This window comes from Drosophila arizonae, chromosome 2, assembly GCF_054131065.1.
Source record: "Drosophila arizonae isolate 15081-1271.41 chromosome 2, UAZ_ARI_1.0, whole genome shotgun sequence".
Taxonomy (NCBI): Eukaryota; Metazoa; Arthropoda; class Insecta; order Diptera; family Drosophilidae; genus Drosophila; species Drosophila arizonae.
Window position 1 is genome coordinate 22,544,790 of NC_142922.1, and position 16,092 is coordinate 22,560,881.

Below are 16,092 nucleotides of genomic sequence, written 5' to 3' on the forward strand. Positions count from 1 at the left end.
TATGGTGCATATCCACACTAAGCACACATCGAGAGTATTTGCCTGAAATGCAAATATTTACACAATGTAATATATCGCAAAACACACACACAACTCTATTTATATAATACTATTTCATATGTGCCACAATTAAATACAATAAGATAGTTTTCTAAAGTTATGTTTTAATAAATAAATATATATTTACAAAATGTTCACAAATTGAAACAATTTACATATTTCCAAATAGGATAGCTCTAGCTGCTGGTACCAGACTGGGCGATACCCTCAACCCTCCACACTCAAGTAATGTCTTATGTACATACAAACACTAAACACTAACACACATACACACGCACACACAAAGATGCTGCTCAATTTATGCAGGCAGAGAAGTCATGGAATAACTCTTACTCTAGATGTACGTTTTTAATGCAACTTTCAGAATATATTTATGACTGTGTATATACCACAGTGTTCTATTGGATTTGTGGGAGGGTGCGGAAAGCTATGCTAGCTGGGAAATATTTGTTATAAAAGCAAGTTTTACTACAAATTTGATGTTTCTATTAATAGGCAATAGCAATTGGATGTTTCTATTTATATTCAATAAGAAATGTTTCACAAAAATATCATTTTCTATCTGTTACTTACACAATATATCCAAACCAACATACCCATTTTGACCATTTTCAATGGGTCCAGTCTGCAAAAAGAAAATGGTCAAATAATATAATTGAGTATTTTGTGCGTCAAACTTAACAATTTACATAAATTAATTAAAAATACATTGCGTGCCGCATAGTGCAACAGCAGCAACAAAAACAGTAGCAGCAGCAACAACAACATAGACGACAGACTAAGTCGGGGTAGTCCGACTAGAAGATGCCCTGAACTACGAATTTAAGTATTGAATTTGTATTGGCTATATATTGTTTATTAAGACTTTATTTTGTTCCCTTGTTGATAAGGCAAAAACTTTATATATTCGTTTTCGTTTCAGGAGAGAAACTTTGAGCTTGCTATGTAGCAATTTTTCTGGTCTCTAATTCTTGGGATCTGAGATCGATGCATACGGACGGACAGACGATCGCCTCAGCTCGTCATCCTGATCAAGAATATATAGTTTATGTGATCTATCACACTTCTTTTTGACAGTCACATACTTTCCAAGAAAACAACTATACCCTGCTTGCCCTTGGGCTCTGGGTATCAAAATGTTATGCATAAATTTGTTGGGCAATGTTTATTTATAAATCTGCTATCGTTGCATTTTGCAACATCTATTGTTGTTGTTGTTGTTGTTGAGGATATGCGTGCTGGTGTGGCATTTATTTACGTCACAATCTCGCTTCCGCTGTGCAGCAACTGCAACACTGCAGCTAACTCGATTTGTCGTCTCTCTTTAGACGGCTGCGTGATTTTCTAACATTTCCCCGCCGTTTTCCATGCTCATAAAAGTTTTTAATGCAATTTCCCTAATCAGATTTAAAGCGACTGCAGCAGAGTCAAGGCTCGCATATCGTCTGCCGATATGTGAACCATGAAACAGAATTTCAATTGGCGATTTTTGTTTTCCGTATTTCGTGTCAAATCGTTTGAAACACTTTTAAACTGCATTTGATTTAATATGCTCCCATTATTTTAACAATTTGCTGCAGATTAATCAAATTCGTCCCATTAGCTTTTAGTATAGACTCGAACTTTCCGCTTGGTCTTCCCGCCCCCACCCTCTGTCCCTTTTCAGGTCCTTCAAAGTTTGACATGCCAATGCCGTATGAGGTGTGTGTATGCATGCATGCACACATGTACACATGTGTGTATATGTACATATTTACAACAATTGTCAAAATCAAATTCAAAATCAATGTTAAGACCTTGTAACCTTCATCGGGGCTTTAGCATTCAACTTTATTTGGGCTTTTGCGATTCGATTTTTCGATGGGAAAACAAAAGTTGAACGCCTGGAACTATGCAACGAATACTTTTAGAGTGCACCGCCCACACCTCTGGCACGTGAAAGCCGAGGGCAATCAACCAACATGCAAACAAGGCCCTCAGCTGGGTGCCTAGCGACAATTAAGGTCGTCCCGCCCCAAATAGAGCTGCTGGTTTCTGGTTCCGCCTCCTCTGTGAGCCGTTGTCATTGTTGTCACTGTTTCGTACATGTTTTGACTGCTTTATTTAAATAACTGTCACGCGATGGCTATGCAGTAAAATTTGAGGCCTAAATCGAACTTGACCAGGTCGCATTAGGGCAGAGCATTTTTGTTTTTCTAACTGATTTTCGACTAAATGCAAAACTCACGTGTCAACTCTATAACGCATTCGCCATAATTGAAGTGCTTCACGCGATTCACTTTTAACGTTCAATGTTTGTTGTCCTGTTTAGTTCCCCTGTTGTCCTGAGGCCCATCCCACAAATATGTATGCAGAGCTTAACCATTTCCATAAGCCCAGTCCCAACGGCAGCTGCTCAAACATCCATTGCCCATTTGGCACCCGCAGATTGCATGGTCATTAGTGCCAGCATTAGGGGTTTCCTCTTTTTTGTTTAATTCTTTTTTTTTTACATTACCCAGACAAAAGGGGCAGGCACACATTTATCATAGATCCTGTAAATAAAAATTCAGAGTTGGATTCATTAAGTGCATTTAGCGAAAACACGAACTAAGGGCAAAAGAGATTTAATTTTGTAGACAAGGAAAGAGAAAAAGCAAACGTATTAGCTAAATATATTTAAATTAATATTTAATAAAAAGACTTCATATTGTATATTGAACAAATGGCATTCTATATTACCAAAATCAACTCAAATATCATCTCTTCATATGTAAATATTTGCAATAATATAAGAGAGTGCATTGCAAATTCGTCTTGGCGCATTTTGATTAGCCTTTACAGCTTTCATTGTACTTTATTTGTGTCTACGTTTTGTTCTTGTATTCACTGGCAATTGCGCTGCGCCCCATTCGCTGTGGCATAGATGATAATGATGTACGCATCCCATTGGCACGCCCCGCACAGCGGAAGGGACGGTGTACCCGACCTACACTACAGCCAGTGGCCATATGTTCTGTGTGCAGTGACTCTCGGAGTCATCGCCTGTCGAGTGACCTCGATAATAATTTCGTCTAATTGCTTCGTAATTATGCCGCGCACATGCTTTTCTCGATTCGCCCGCAGTTGCTTGCTGTTAATTCACTTTCACTTTCTCGTGCTCCTCTGAGAGTTTCATTCTCTTTTGCTCTTGCTCAGAGACAGACACACACACACACACACACACACACACACACACGCACAGCGAGGCAGGCACGCACGCAGAAAGCGTGCGGGCTGAGTGACCAGGCATTAGACCAGGGCTAACCGATTGTCAGCCCAACTGGTCGGCCATTTTGGTATATTATTATTTGTGTCCTTTGTTTTGCGCAATTTTTCGTTATTTGCTTCATTTTCTGTCATTAGAAGCATTTAACTTTTTGCCGTTTGCTGCCGATTTGTTTCCATTATTCATGCGGCTGCCATTCGAGCTTTGCCATTCACCAAGTTGGCCATGTGGCTAGGCCAGCAGGAACAGAACAACAACAAGAGTTAACCTACGATTATGGCTTTTATGAAGTGTCCTAGTGCAAACAGTAGCCCAACAAGCCTATGGTAAATAAATTCATTTTACTCATTTCTCGTTCGTTCGCTTGTTTCTCTGTTGTTATTTTTCATCACGGCACTTGGGCAATTACTTGCATACATGCATAAAAAATGAAGGAACTATTATAATAATCGATTGTGGACGTAGTCTACTCGTATATCCAATTACTGAGCACTTTAATAAGCACATCGACAAATACTAATCGCATAGCTCAGCTGCAGCCAACTTAACGTGTGTAGTTGCTGCCGAATATCTCCTCTAGTCTTGTCTATGTATTTATATATGTATATATAGGTGTATGTGTGCTCGGCTTGGCAATGTATACGTCACTTCAAGTTTGTAAAACGAGCTTGCGTAATTTGTAGCTAAAGTCTAGCTAAAAAGCGTATCAATGTATGTCAATGGGTTGTTGCTTTCAATTGAAGAAGTTGCTGCTGTGCAGGCAGTGTCTGGCTACCTTCGCATGTAACAGAGCGAGAGGGAGAGAGACTGTGTGTGTGTGTGTGTGTGTGTGTAAGAGCTATATGGAGATGGATGGGAGTCCTGGCATGGTCTCATGTCATGCCAAAGTCATTTAGATATATCGCACACACATTTTTAATGACAACTAAATGCGAATGTCATTTGGTTTTGCAAATGGCGAGTGAACTGCCACTACACTCTCTCTCTCTCTCTCTCTCTCACTCTCTTTCTCTCTCTGTGTCGTTCACGGCTGCTTGGTAAATTGCATACAGCAGCGCCACAATGTGGGCGAAATGGGCGTGGTCTTGTCATCAGCGCGTCAGAACGAGGCACAAGTTTGTCTAATACGCAAACTTTTAATTGAGTTTAAATTTGTATGAGCGAAGCAAATCAAGAAAGAGGCTGGAGCTACCTCCACCTCCTGCTTCCCTCGGCGCCCCCTGGCAGCCCTCATTTTGCGACCATATTTATGCAACAGCATGCTATGAAGAATGTATGAGTGCCCAAATATCAATGTGCGTGTGTGTTTGTGTGTGAATGTGCGTGTGTACGCAATTTTTGAAGTGTGTCGGTTTCAATCCTGGCAAATTGCCCATGAAATATTAAATTTACCATAATGAGACGCCATTTTTATACCTCGTAATTTGCCAAAGTTGATGTGTGTGTGTGTGTGTGTGTGTGTGATGTATGCGTGATTTTGTGCTTATTAGCATGCCCACAAAATGGGCGTTACCAGAGAATAGCCCGCCAACAAGTAAAAGATAATACACTTATGCACATTTGTGAGCAGGGGCAGCCCATACATTGAGGTTTGACTGTGGCTAACTTACCTCTACCTTTTAGCAGCCATCATGAAATTATATGCCTTTTTATGACCACAGCAGCTCGTTTTATGGTCATACTACAGCATCTTCTTATAAAGTGTGTGCTGCGAAAAACTTCCAACAGTTGCGTGCCACCGAAAGACCGCATATGAATATTAAAGTGCAAACTGCGTTTGAGCATAGTTTAAATGTCTTGCAATCACAATTTATATTAGCTATGAACATATTTACAAAAGCCAATGGCTATGCTAATTTACTAATCGAATTTGCAATACCCCACAGTGTTGCCGAAACTTTTTCAGCAAAAGTAGCAAAACCGAAGGCTGAAAGTAGCTAAAAGTAGCCAACTTTCTTCTAAAATAGCTGAAAAAGTAGCAAAAAAGAAAACAGTGCTGTTTTTTTTCACAAAAAGTCAACTTTATTAATTTAATTTAGATAATATCTCATCTATTACTACCAACTCGTCATTTTCACCATTGTCGGTTTTATAATTTGCCTTTTTAAGGTCGTTGTGTGGAACGCTATACTCATAGCATAAATAACAAAATAAATTTTTCGATCATTCTCGATAAAAAAGTTATCGGATGAGTTAAAAAATGATAAACTTGTACTGCGTATGGTACACACGAGTGTGCATGCCAAATTTCAGCTCTCTAGCCCTTATAACTTCTGAGATCAACGCACTCATACGGACGGACGGATGGACGAGCGGACAGACGGACAGGGCTATATCGACTCAGCTCGTCGTGCTGATCAAGAATATATATACTTTATGGGGTCTGCGATGATTCCTTCTGCCCGTTACATACTTTTTCACAAAACCATTATACCCTGATTTCCCATTGAAAATGGGTTCAGGGTATAAAAACTGATAAGAAATGAATTTTCCATAACATTTTAGAAAGCTTACCTATTCTTCAGTTGTAGTATTAATTCTACACAAAACTTAATACATTTAAATCATTTACATTTAAAAAGTATCAAAGCAAATTTTGCTATAAGTTCGCTTACATTTTAGCTAAATGTAATATTTGAAAATAGCCAGATTTGTAGCTAATAGCTGTTTGAAAATTTGTGTAGCAATCGGCCTTAAAAAGTAGCCAGATCTAGCTACAAAATAGCTGATTCGGCAACACTGATACCCCAATTGTTTTTTCCAAGCAGCTGTTAACCGGTTAACCGCTTCTGCTCATGCCGGAATGACTGTGAGTAAACATTAAGTTGGCTGCGCTTGACTTGTCGCTAACATAACTTGTTGCGACAATAGTAAATTTACGTTCGACTAAGGTTTAAGCAAACAAGACGTTGGAAAACTTTACTCAAATACATCATAAAAGTTGTATCCTCTATATGCCACCTTTCTTTCTATTTAGTTTATGGAAACATCTGACCCAATGGCCAAAATTAGTTTATTGTCAGCATACAAATGTACAAATATGTATGTATATACATATGTATGTATATATATATATATACACATGTATATGTATGTGTAAGCCATCCATCGGTATTACAATGCTAATTTGCTACAGTGAAAAACACTTCAATTTGTACAAGCTACGAAAATGTGACATATTGAGGACAAAAATAAACACCTTAACCCTACACATAGTAAATACATAAATATATACATACATACATATGCTTGTCCTACTGTCCATTAATTTTCAGTTCGAAATGAAAAATGAGTCAATTTGCAGTGGCTTGCTCTTTTACCTGGGGCCCCGTCACATGCCTTTAGATTTTAATAAGAAATAATTCCCCGTCTCGGATAGTTTTACTCGAAGTGACTTTGCTTATAAAATGTCTTGCAATTCCGCATCGACAAATGACTCTCGGCTTCGCGGCACGTACGCTGGTCAGCAACACCAGCAAATAACAACAACGCGCCTCTAGAACAGTAAGAAGGAATGAAGAAAAAAACAACTACTACAACAACAAGAAACACATAAATAAATAAAACGAGGAGGCAAAACTGCACGATGCGCGTTTAATGTCATTTAAAGCTGCAATTACTCAGCACGCTTGCTTGTATTGTCCGCGCAACCACCGCACGGAACCGAACGGAACGGAACAAAAAAGAACAGAACAGAGCGAGCGGAGCGCAAGCATAAAGCCACAGACAGTTACACACAGGCACAGGCACAGGCACAAGCAAAGGCATATTCACAGTTGACACACACATACGCACACAGGCACACAGAGGCTGACAGTCACACAGTTGCAGTTACAGCCTGCTTCCAAAACTCCACTTGACTCCATTCGCTTTAATGTCATTGTATGGCCGCAATTATTTTGCATGTGGCATTGTCGCTGCATGCGATGCCTATGCAAATATACCTACCGTATACTGGGTAGGCGACTCCTTCCGGTGCTATAAATCGGCCGTCTCGTGACGGTCTTATATTCTATAATTAAGTAGAAGGCGCAGAGAAATTAGAAAAGTGTCCAAACACGTACGACGAGGTCTTAGCATTACGTGCAAACGGATACTTGCAACTGTAAAATTTAAATAACTTTGTTTGCGGTAAGTGATCAATTAAAAATATATGACTAATTATTTCTAACTGGCTAGTAAACGACCACAAATGTACATATTATTAAGCAATTATAACCAAATTATTTCTAAACGCATCGTTAAAAATAATCAAGAAAAAGGTTTCGTAAAAAAGTTGTTACACGGGCTCAACCGGGATTTGAACCCGGGACCTCTCGCACCCAAAGCGAGAATCATACCCCTAGACCATTGAGCCATCTGTCGGGCGCAATCACAAACAATGCACATAAAATGCTTACAGCGACGTGGCACAACTTTCGGTTAACATAACATTGAGCTTCCAAACGTTAGCAATACAAATCATATGTTTCAAAATATCGATAGCTTGTCTTTTTTGTTAAAATCCGTTTTTATTGCAATTAATGGATTTGTAATTTATATTTTCAATGCTGATTGCATTGCTTTTTATAATTTATGTATGTGAGTGAATGTTAGTAGTAAAATCAATTGTGTCGTTGCTCGATGGCGTTGCAGCTAATCGATTAACTTATTTAAGTATATCGCGTTTTTTGCCCGATAAATATCAAGTTATTGTGATTCTCCCGCCAAAATTGCACGCCAATGTCGCACAGCTGCCGCAGCAGTAACAACTGAAGCACAACAATCTCTACGCGCAAATTGAAGGAATAGATATTAATTAATTTATAGATAAAACGCCCAGATTGCAGCTATGGTAAGTTGCTTTAGTAATAGAATGTGTGTAATACTTACAATGCCTGCTTGTAGGATAATCCCAGTTCACCGCCTCCAAATACGCCCAGCGACGTGATCGAGCGTCGCGATTCGCGAGCTGCGATGACTTCCCCAGTTGGCGACTTCGAGCCTTTCGAGAATGAGGATGAAATTCTTGGTGATCAAACAGTGCGGGATGAGGAGGAAGAAGACGGCGAGGAGCTGTTTGGCGACAACATGGAGAACGGTATGCACCCATAAATTGTTAGAAGTGTCAGATTGTTTGTTGATGAATAAATTCCATTTGTAGATTACCGCGAGATGCCTGAGCTCGATCACTATGATCCTGCCATGCTGGACGATGAGGAGGACTTCTCCGAAATGTCGCAGGGCGAACGCTTTGCAGCCGAATCGGAAATGCGTCGTCGGGATCGCGCCGCCGGCATTCACCGAGATGATCGTGATTTGGGTTTTGGTCAGTCGGACGACGAGGATGATGTGGGTCCACGTGCCAAGCGACGTGCGGGCGAAAAGGCAGCCGTCGGCGAGGTCGAAGACGCAGAAATGATCGAATCCATAGAGAACCTGGAGGACACCAAGGGACACTCCACCAAGGAGTGGGTGAGCATGCTGGGCCCGCGCACCGAAATCGCGAATCGCTTCCAATCTTTCCTGCGCACCTTCGTTGATCGTGGAGCCTATACCTATCGCGATCGCATTCGCCGCATGTGCGAACAGAACAAATCCTCGTTCGTGGTGTCCTACACGGATTTGGCTAACAAGGAGCACGTACTGGCCTACTTTCTGCCGGAAGCACCCTTCCAAATGCTTGAGATCTTCGACAAGGTGGCCAAGGACATGGTTCTCTCCATTTTCCCCACCTACGAGCGCGTAACCACAGAGATTCATGTGCGTATTTCGGAGCTGCCGCTGATCGAGGAGCTGCGCACCTTCCGTAAGCTGCATCTGAATCAGCTCGTTCGCACCTTGGGCGTAGTTACAGCCACAACGGGCGTCCTTCCCCAGCTCTCAGTGATCAAGTACGATTGCGTTAAGTGCGGTTATGTGCTGGGTCCATTTGTGCAGTCGCAGAACACGGAGGTGAAGCCGGGCTCCTGTCCCGAGTGTCAGAGCACGGGTCCCTTCTCCATTAACATGGAGCAAACGCTGTATCGCAACTATCAGAAGATAACGCTGCAGGAGTCGCCGGGTCGCATACCCGCCGGTCGCATACCACGCAGCAAGGATGTCATCCTGCTCGCGGATCTGTGCGATCAGTGCAAACCAGGCGATGAGCTGGAGGTCACGGGCATCTATACGAACAACTATGACGGCTCGCTGAACACGGATCAGGGCTTCCCTGTCTTTGCAACGGTCATCATAGCCAACCATGTGGTGGTCAAGGACTCCAAGCAGGTGGTGCAGTCGCTGACGGATGAGGACATTGCCACCATCCAGAAGCTGAGCAAAGATCCACGCATTGCCGATCGCATAGTAGCTTCGATGGCGCCATCCATTTACGGCCACGACTATATCAAGCGTGCTCTGGCCTTGGCTCTCTTCGGTGGTGAGTCCAAGAATCCGGGCGAGAAACACAAGGTGCGCGGCGACATCAACATGCTCATCTGCGGTGATCCAGGCACGGCCAAGTCGCAATTCTTGAAGTACACAGAGAAGATAGCACCGCGTGCCGTATTCACCACCGGCCAGGGAGCCAGCGCTGTGGGCTTGACCGCCTACGTGCGTCGCAATCCCGTGTCCAAGGAGTGGACTTTGGAGGCGGGCGCATTGGTGCTGGCCGACCAGGGCGTCTGTCTAATAGATGAGTTCGACAAGATGAACGACCAGGATCGTACCTCCATACACGAGGCCATGGAGCAGCAATCGATATCCATATCAAAGGCTGGCATTGTCACCTCGCTTCAGGCACGTTGTACGGTGATCGCTGCCTCTAATCCCATTGGCGGTCGCTATGATCCCTCGATGACCTTTTCGGAAAATGTGAATCTCTCGGAGCCGATTCTGTCTCGTTTCGACATATTGTGTGTGGTCAAGGACGAGTTTGATCCCATGCAGGACCAGCAGCTAGCTAAGTTTGTGGTGCACTCACATATGAAGCACCATCCCAGCGAGGAGGAGCCGCCTGAGCTGGAGGAGCCGCAGCTGAAGAATGTGGAGGAAATACCACAGGATTTGCTGCGCCAATACATTGTCTATGCCAAGGAGAATATCCGACCCAAACTAACCGTGAGTCCACATACTATATTTAGACTGGAATATCTCACTGACTTAATTATAATCATCTTTCTTCTAGAACATTGATGAGGACAAGATTGCCAAGATGTACTCGCAGCTGCGACAGGAATCCTTCGCCACAGGCTCGCTGCCCATTACGGTGCGTCACATTGAGAGCGTCATCCGCATGTCGGAGGCTCATGCCCGCCTGCATCTGCGCGAGAATGTGATGGAGGCAGACGTTAGCATGGCCATACGCATGATGCTCGAGAGTTTCATCGAGGCGCAGAAGTTCAGCGTGATGAAGAAGATGCGCACCACATTCCAGAAGTATTTGGCCTTCCAGAAGGACCACTCGGAGCTGCTCTTCTTCATCTTGCGCCAACTGACGCTCGATCAGCTGGCCTACATACGCTGCAAGGACGGGCCCAGTGCCACGCACGTGGAGATCATGGAGCGCGATCTGCTGGAGCGAGCCAAGCAGCTGGACATTACCAATCTGAAATCATTCTACGACTCGGAACTGTTTCGCTCCAATGGCTTCTCCTACGATCCCAAGCGGCGTACAATTCTACAGATTGTGGTCGATGGCGCCGCCTAAAGTACGGCTGGATCTAGACCTATGCGAAGAGTTTACCTGAACACATTTACGTTTTTCATCCCATTTAGTATTAGAGGCGCCCAAGTTTTGTTTACCAGTTAGCATTGTCATGTCATACTATGTCCAATAAAAAGCTGTTTATGCAAGTGAGTTGTAAGGGTCCGATTATGTTTAATTAGAATTATCAAAATAGATGTAGTCAAGGTTGGGATCATCTACCAAGCACGTTCTGCGCTCCGTACAGCGATTTCTCCCAACAGCACCGGCTCTAGCTCGTCCTTAAATTCACTTGGAAAATCGACATCATTTATCATGTCATCATAGGTCATTTCAAGATCTTCCAAGTTGAAATCTTCATCGTCTTCATCCGTACATCCATTCAAATCGCCACAAGCAATAAATGGGACCAGACGCTGATTGATCGCTGAGCCCGTTAGGCGGGCTTCTTGTCGAAAATCATCCCGAGCCGGATTTATGACTTGTGGAATATAGCCAGGCGGCAGCCGGAAGCCACAGCACACGACGAACGCCTCATTGCTCGATGGTCGCGAGCTAGGCGGCTTGTAGATTTGGAAGTTGTTAAAGAATGAGAGTAATCTTGATTCGAGCATGCAGTTGGCATTGCCCTTGAATATCTTTGCCACGAATCTGCCGCCTGATTCCAGCACAAAGGTGGCAATGCTCAGAGCCGAGATTATCAGCTGGCTCTGCATATACTCATCCATTTCGTGGACGCCGGTCACATCCGGTGCCCCATCGCAGACGACTAGCTGCGCCTTCTTGTCATCGCCATAATTAAAGTGCGAAATTATCGCCTTTGCTGTACTCTGCTTGGTTATGTCGCCCTGCAGCTGGACAACCCCACGGATTGGCGCCATCGCTTGCAGATCAACTGCGACGATTTTCACTTCCGACTTCTGGTCGTCGGTCAGGCAGCAATCGTAGAGCTTGCGCGAGAGCACCTGGGACCAGCTGCCGGGTGCAGCGCACAGATCGACCGCTCGTTGCACATCTGCAAAAAACTTATGCCTGACTGACTGATTCTCCATTATGGTAAACAAATATCAAACAGCTTACTATCCAAAACGCCGAATTGATCGTTGATGTGCATCAATTTGAATGCACTGCGTGCTCGCCAGCCCTCCTCTTTGGCCTGACGATAGTAAACGTCCCGTTTATCCTTCGACGTTTTTCCCATCGAGCCGCCGTTTTGTGGAACCGTAAAATCCACTCGTTATGTATAAAAATATATTTAATTAAGCTGTGTTACCAAAACACAAACTTTAAGAAACTCTTTACTCTGTTATCGATTAATCCACGTGCTCGATACATAATCGATTAATTGCGATTGGTAACTGCCGATAAGCCGGGAATGCGGAAATTAAAAGAACAAAATATAAATATAAATAGGCATTGAATCAATTGTCTCATTCAAATTTTTAGATACTCCTAAAATTTATGTCTATGCTACAAATGTCAGCTAATATATCGACGCTCAACGCTGGCAGCAACAATTGAATACCACCGGTTTCTATCGATATAAATATACCGCAAATCATATGGGCTGCAGTTTAATGACTTGTTAAAGAAATTCGGACGTAAGTAATTACTAGAACCATCCTTCGAAAAACTTCTATAAAAACATTGCCTTTTCAGACAAAAACAAACAGAATCCATATTAACGAAGATGCATTTAAGATTAAGCTATTTATTAATCGTTCTGGTCAGCTTCTTTGCAAGTGGTTGGGGCTTCTTGGAACATGATGGCTGGATAAATATTGATTTGCACCATGCTTTGACGCCTGCCAGGCCAGAGCATTTCTCGCACCGCGGTAATATCTCCATACCAAGTCTGAATGCGGGACTGTCGACAATTGTGCAAAATCCATTAACGGACAGCGAGCTTGAAAGCCTGAAGGTTCTGGCACGTCAGAATGGATTCTATCGCCTGAGGGCAACGGTCACATATCCCAATGGCAGTAGCCAGCGCTTCCTGACCTCCAGCAAAGCGTGCAGTTTGCTGCTGGCCCAGTTCAATGATGTTCTATGGGTATCACTAGATCCCAATGGCTATGTGACGGGCATCACTACCTCCCAGGATCCCGCACCAAAGATCTCAGAATGCACCGCCGAGAATACGCAGCAAATCAACGAGAAAAACTTCAGCTCTGATGTTATCATTCGACATGCCGAACTGGCACCGGTTCCGGACACTGGCAGCTTTATACAGAAGTTCGAGCGTGAGCGTGAGGCCAGAGAGCGCGGCGAGGTGCGCGACAATAGGGGCTTCTTTGCTAAATACTGGATGTATATTGTGCCTGTAGTCCTATTGGTATTTATTTCTGGAGCAACCAATCAGGATGCTGCCAAATAAGCATTTGTAAAAGTAAATTAGTAAAAATCGTAGTTCTTTTAATTGGAAATAAAGGAAATAACACAAGTATGTTCAACCACACACATACGTATGTGTGTACGTCTTTGAACAGCTAGACTAAACTTTCTTCTCTCTTTCTGCATTGCTGCTTAGGCATATTTGTGTGTGTGTACATAAATACTTTCATTTAAGAGAAGGAGTACAAAAAGGAGAGGGCGTGCAGTCATCTCCCTTGATAGCAGTAGCTAAGAGTTTCTGTACATGCATTAAATTAAGAGAAGAGTTAAGCAAACACATTTACATTTAGACGCTGTGGAATTAAGAGATAGATAGCGCTCATCTCTCTTGATCGTACTGTGCTTGTGGCTTTCAGGTCCCTGGCTCGTCAACTGCGCAAGAGCAGCCGAGCAAATACGAAGCTATGGTAAGAAGTTAATTCTTGTTCCATTTGAATGTGTATGTATATGTGTATGATTAGTGGTGATACTCGATTCGAGGAAAGGCATTGGAGTTAACTATCGTCACTCGACGCTCACCAAGAGTGGAGGTGCAGTTGAGCAAGTACTAAGAGTTCTGTGTGAGAGTGGTGAAAAGTTTATTCTTGTCCCATTTGCATGCATATGTATCAGTGTATGTGTGGCACGAGCAAGTACACTAAACTATCGTCGCTCATAAAAACTATTTCTAGTTTATTGTTTGTACACTTAATTATTTACATTAAACTACACATCTTCCTAGTCGTCAACACCATCAATGCCCATGGCCTTGTCATAGTCCTCGTCGGTGATTTTCTTCTTTTTGAGCCGCTTATATAGACGAATATCGCTGGCCAGTTCTTCCAGGTCCTCCTGTGTGTATTGCTGCTTGCGTTTGCGCTGCGCCCCACCCTCGGCTGCTGCCGCTTCGCGCTTGCGCTGCTTCTTCGCCTTTCTCAACTCCTTCTTCGACTTGGCATCCAGCTTGGCCTTTTTTGTCTGATCCCAGGATTCGGTTCGTTTCATGTGTTGCTTCTGGCGTCCTGGCCAAGTGCCCGTCTGCTCGAACGTCTGCAGCTTCTGCTTGCGCACCTGCTCCTTCTGCGCATTCTTGTAGGTCAGCTTGGTGAGATCCACTTCGAAGCTGGGCGCAATGTATCCATTGCCCTGGTAGTTCTTCAGCTCTGGCATGCGCGGCAGCTGCAGCAGTCCATACGCCGTTGCCATTTTGCCCAGATCCAGATCCTTCAGCCGCAATATAGCGCTGCACTCGTGCTTGGTGTAGGCTCGCACATGGGATACAAAGGCTCGCATGCCTTTGTCGTAGGCACCTTTATCAGCGGCCTGCAGCTGATGCAGTTTCTCCACCGTTGACCTCAGCTCAGCCTCGTCTGTTTCAATGCATTCTTCTTGCAGTTCGCTCAAGTCAACTTTCTGATTGAGCTTTAGGAACTGGATATATGCATCCTCGGTTGGCAGCAGGAATACCAAAGCGTTTCCCTCGTTGCCTTGCCGAGCGGTGCGTCCCACACGATGCACGAAACTCGAAGCATTGGACGGAGGATCCCATTGCACCACCCACTCGATTTCGGGCACATCCAGACCACGCGCCAAAACATCCGTGCACAGCAACACCGAGTTTGCCTCGGTGCGGAAACGCTCCACTACATTGGCCCGCTTGTTCTTCATCTTGCCGTGGATGCCCAGGACCTGGCGATCGGGCAGAAACGACGGCAGCATCTCTGCCCAGTACTCGACGCAAGCGCAGGTGGGAAAGAAGACCATAACTTTGCCGGTCTTGGAGGTGGGCGAGCGTAGGAACTGCAGCAGCGAGAGAAACTTTTGTTCCGGCTCCACAATCCTGTAAAAATTCTGTAGACGCGCTGGGGTATTAACGGAAGCCTTCTCCTTGACGGAGACCAGCACAGGATTGCGAAGGCCGGCACGTATCAGGTCAGTTACCTCGGTGGTCTGTGTGGCTGAGAAGAGACCAGTGCGTCGCTGGCGAGGCAGATAGCCTAAGATGTTGTTGACACTCGTCTTAAAGCCCAAGTCGAGCAGGCGATCCGCCTCGTCGAGGACCAGGAATTCCAAGCTCTTCACACGCGAAGCCAAATTGAGGTCGTCGCCTTTGCGCTGAAACAGATCCTCTAGACGTCCAGGCGTGCACACCAGTATACATGGTGATTGCTGCTTCAGAGCGGCGATGTCCTCCTCAATGCTATTGCCGCCGACGATGAGCTGTTGATTCAGGTGCTCCAGTTGTTCGTGTGCCAGGAACTGGGCAAGCACCTCGGATATCTGTCGCGCCAACTCACGTGTGGGCGATATGATCAGTGCACCAATCTCCTTTGCTGTCCAGGGCGTCTCATTGTGGCGACGCTGCAGAATCTCTAGCATAGGCACGAGGAACGCCAGCGTTTTGCCACTGCCCGTAACAGCTTCGGCGGAGACATCCTTGCGTGCCAACAGCAATGGAATCGATGCCGTTTGCACAGGTGTCATTAGATCAAAGCCAAACCCCTGCAGCACCTCGAGGACGGGCTGTGAAAGCGGCGGCTTGTCCAAGGATTTCCATGTTTTGCGTGACATTTTTGTAAACAAACACACGTGCAGCGTGGTTGCCACCTGACTAATACAGCTTATAGCTATTGTGCATAGCTATCGATAAGTATCGATAAAGTAAAAACAGCTGACACAAACGCAAATTTGAGTTGCGCATTTGCCGCTAAATTCAAATTGACAAAAATAGAAGATGAAATCGCCA

General features: G+C 44.3%; 4 protein-coding genes, 1 long non-coding RNA gene and 1 other non-coding gene across 7 annotated transcripts; 2 read left to right on the plus strand and 4 right to left on the minus strand.

Annotated features, from left to right (window-relative positions):
- Positions 1-112: 112 nt before the first annotated feature.
- On the minus strand, positions 113-7,157 carry LOC149270582 (uncharacterized). Of its 2 annotated transcripts, none has more exons than XR_016268672.1 (3): positions 6,551-7,157; positions 2,288-2,594; positions 113-685 (listed from the first exon to the last, which is right to left on the minus strand). It is a non-coding gene; the product is annotated as an uncharacterized LOC149270582 (long non-coding RNA). The 2 variants fall into 2 exon arrangements; XR_016268671.1 differs by having other exon boundaries at positions 6,547-7,157.
- A 435-nt stretch (positions 7,158-7,592) lies between these two features.
- Positions 7,593-7,664, minus strand: TRNAP-UGG (transfer RNA proline (anticodon UGG)). Its single transcript has one exon. It is a non-coding gene; the product is annotated as a tRNA-Pro (tRNA).
- A 151-nt stretch (positions 7,665-7,815) lies between these two features.
- Mcm2 (DNA replication licensing factor Mcm2) lies at positions 7,816-11,133 on the plus strand. The gene is made up of 4 exons (XM_018018701.2): positions 7,816-8,141; positions 8,195-8,387; positions 8,451-10,387; positions 10,455-11,133. The coding sequence occupies exons 1-4, from the start codon at positions 8,139-8,141 to the stop codon at positions 10,974-10,976; spliced, it is 2,655 nt and encodes an 884-aa protein (XP_017874190.1). The 5' UTR covers positions 7,816-8,138; the 3' UTR covers positions 10,977-11,133.
- Positions 11,124-12,324, minus strand: Trm7-32 (tRNA methyltransferase 7-32). Its single transcript, XM_018018704.2, has 2 exons — positions 12,054-12,324; positions 11,124-11,988 (listed from the first exon to the last, which is right to left on the minus strand). The coding sequence occupies exons 1-2, from the start codon at positions 12,172-12,174 to the stop codon at positions 11,192-11,194; spliced, it is 918 nt and encodes a 305-aa protein (XP_017874193.1). The 5' UTR covers positions 12,175-12,324; the 3' UTR covers positions 11,124-11,191.
- Positions 12,325-12,406: 82 nt separating this feature from the next.
- EMC10 (ER membrane protein complex subunit 10) lies at positions 12,407-13,472 on the plus strand. The gene is made up of 2 exons (XM_018018705.2): positions 12,407-12,574; positions 12,633-13,472. The coding sequence occupies exon 2, from the start codon at positions 12,664-12,666 to the stop codon at positions 13,348-13,350; it is 687 nt and encodes a 228-aa protein (XP_017874194.1). The 5' UTR covers positions 12,407-12,574; positions 12,633-12,663; the 3' UTR covers positions 13,351-13,472.
- A 543-nt stretch (positions 13,473-14,015) lies between these two features.
- On the minus strand, positions 14,016-15,975 carry LOC108621407 (putative ATP-dependent RNA helicase DDX55 homolog). The gene has a single exon (XM_018018702.2). It carries the CDS (start codon positions 15,915-15,917, stop codon positions 14,085-14,087), a length of 1,833 nt encoding a protein of 610 aa, XP_017874191.1. The 5' UTR covers positions 15,918-15,975; the 3' UTR covers positions 14,016-14,084.
- Positions 15,976-16,092: the final 117 nt, after the last annotated feature.

Bases quoted from the DNA above. Each gene is read 5' to 3' on its own strand.
- LOC108621407 (XM_018018702.2), bottom strand. From the start codon at position 15,917: ATGTCACGCAAAACATGGAAATCCTTGGACAAGCCGCCGCTTTCACAG.
- Trm7-32 (XM_018018704.2), bottom strand. From the start codon at position 12,174: ATGGGAAAAACGTCGAAGGATAAACGGGACGTTTACTATCGTCAGGCC. The intron at 11,989-12,053 runs GTAAGCTGTTTG...AGTTTTTTGCAG, and splicing joins TCAATTCGGCGTTTTGGATA to ATGTGCAACGAGCGGTCGAT.
- EMC10 (XM_018018705.2), top strand. From the start codon at position 12,664: ATGCATTTAAGATTAAGCTATTTATTAATCGTTCTGGTCAGCTTCTTT.
- Mcm2 (XM_018018701.2), top strand. The intron at 8,388-8,450 runs GTATGCACCCAT...TTCCATTTGTAG, and splicing joins TGGCGACAACATGGAGAACG to ATTACCGCGAGATGCCTGAG. The intron at 10,388-10,454 runs GTGAGTCCACAT...TCTTTCTTCTAG, and splicing joins ATATCCGACCCAAACTAACC to AACATTGATGAGGACAAGAT.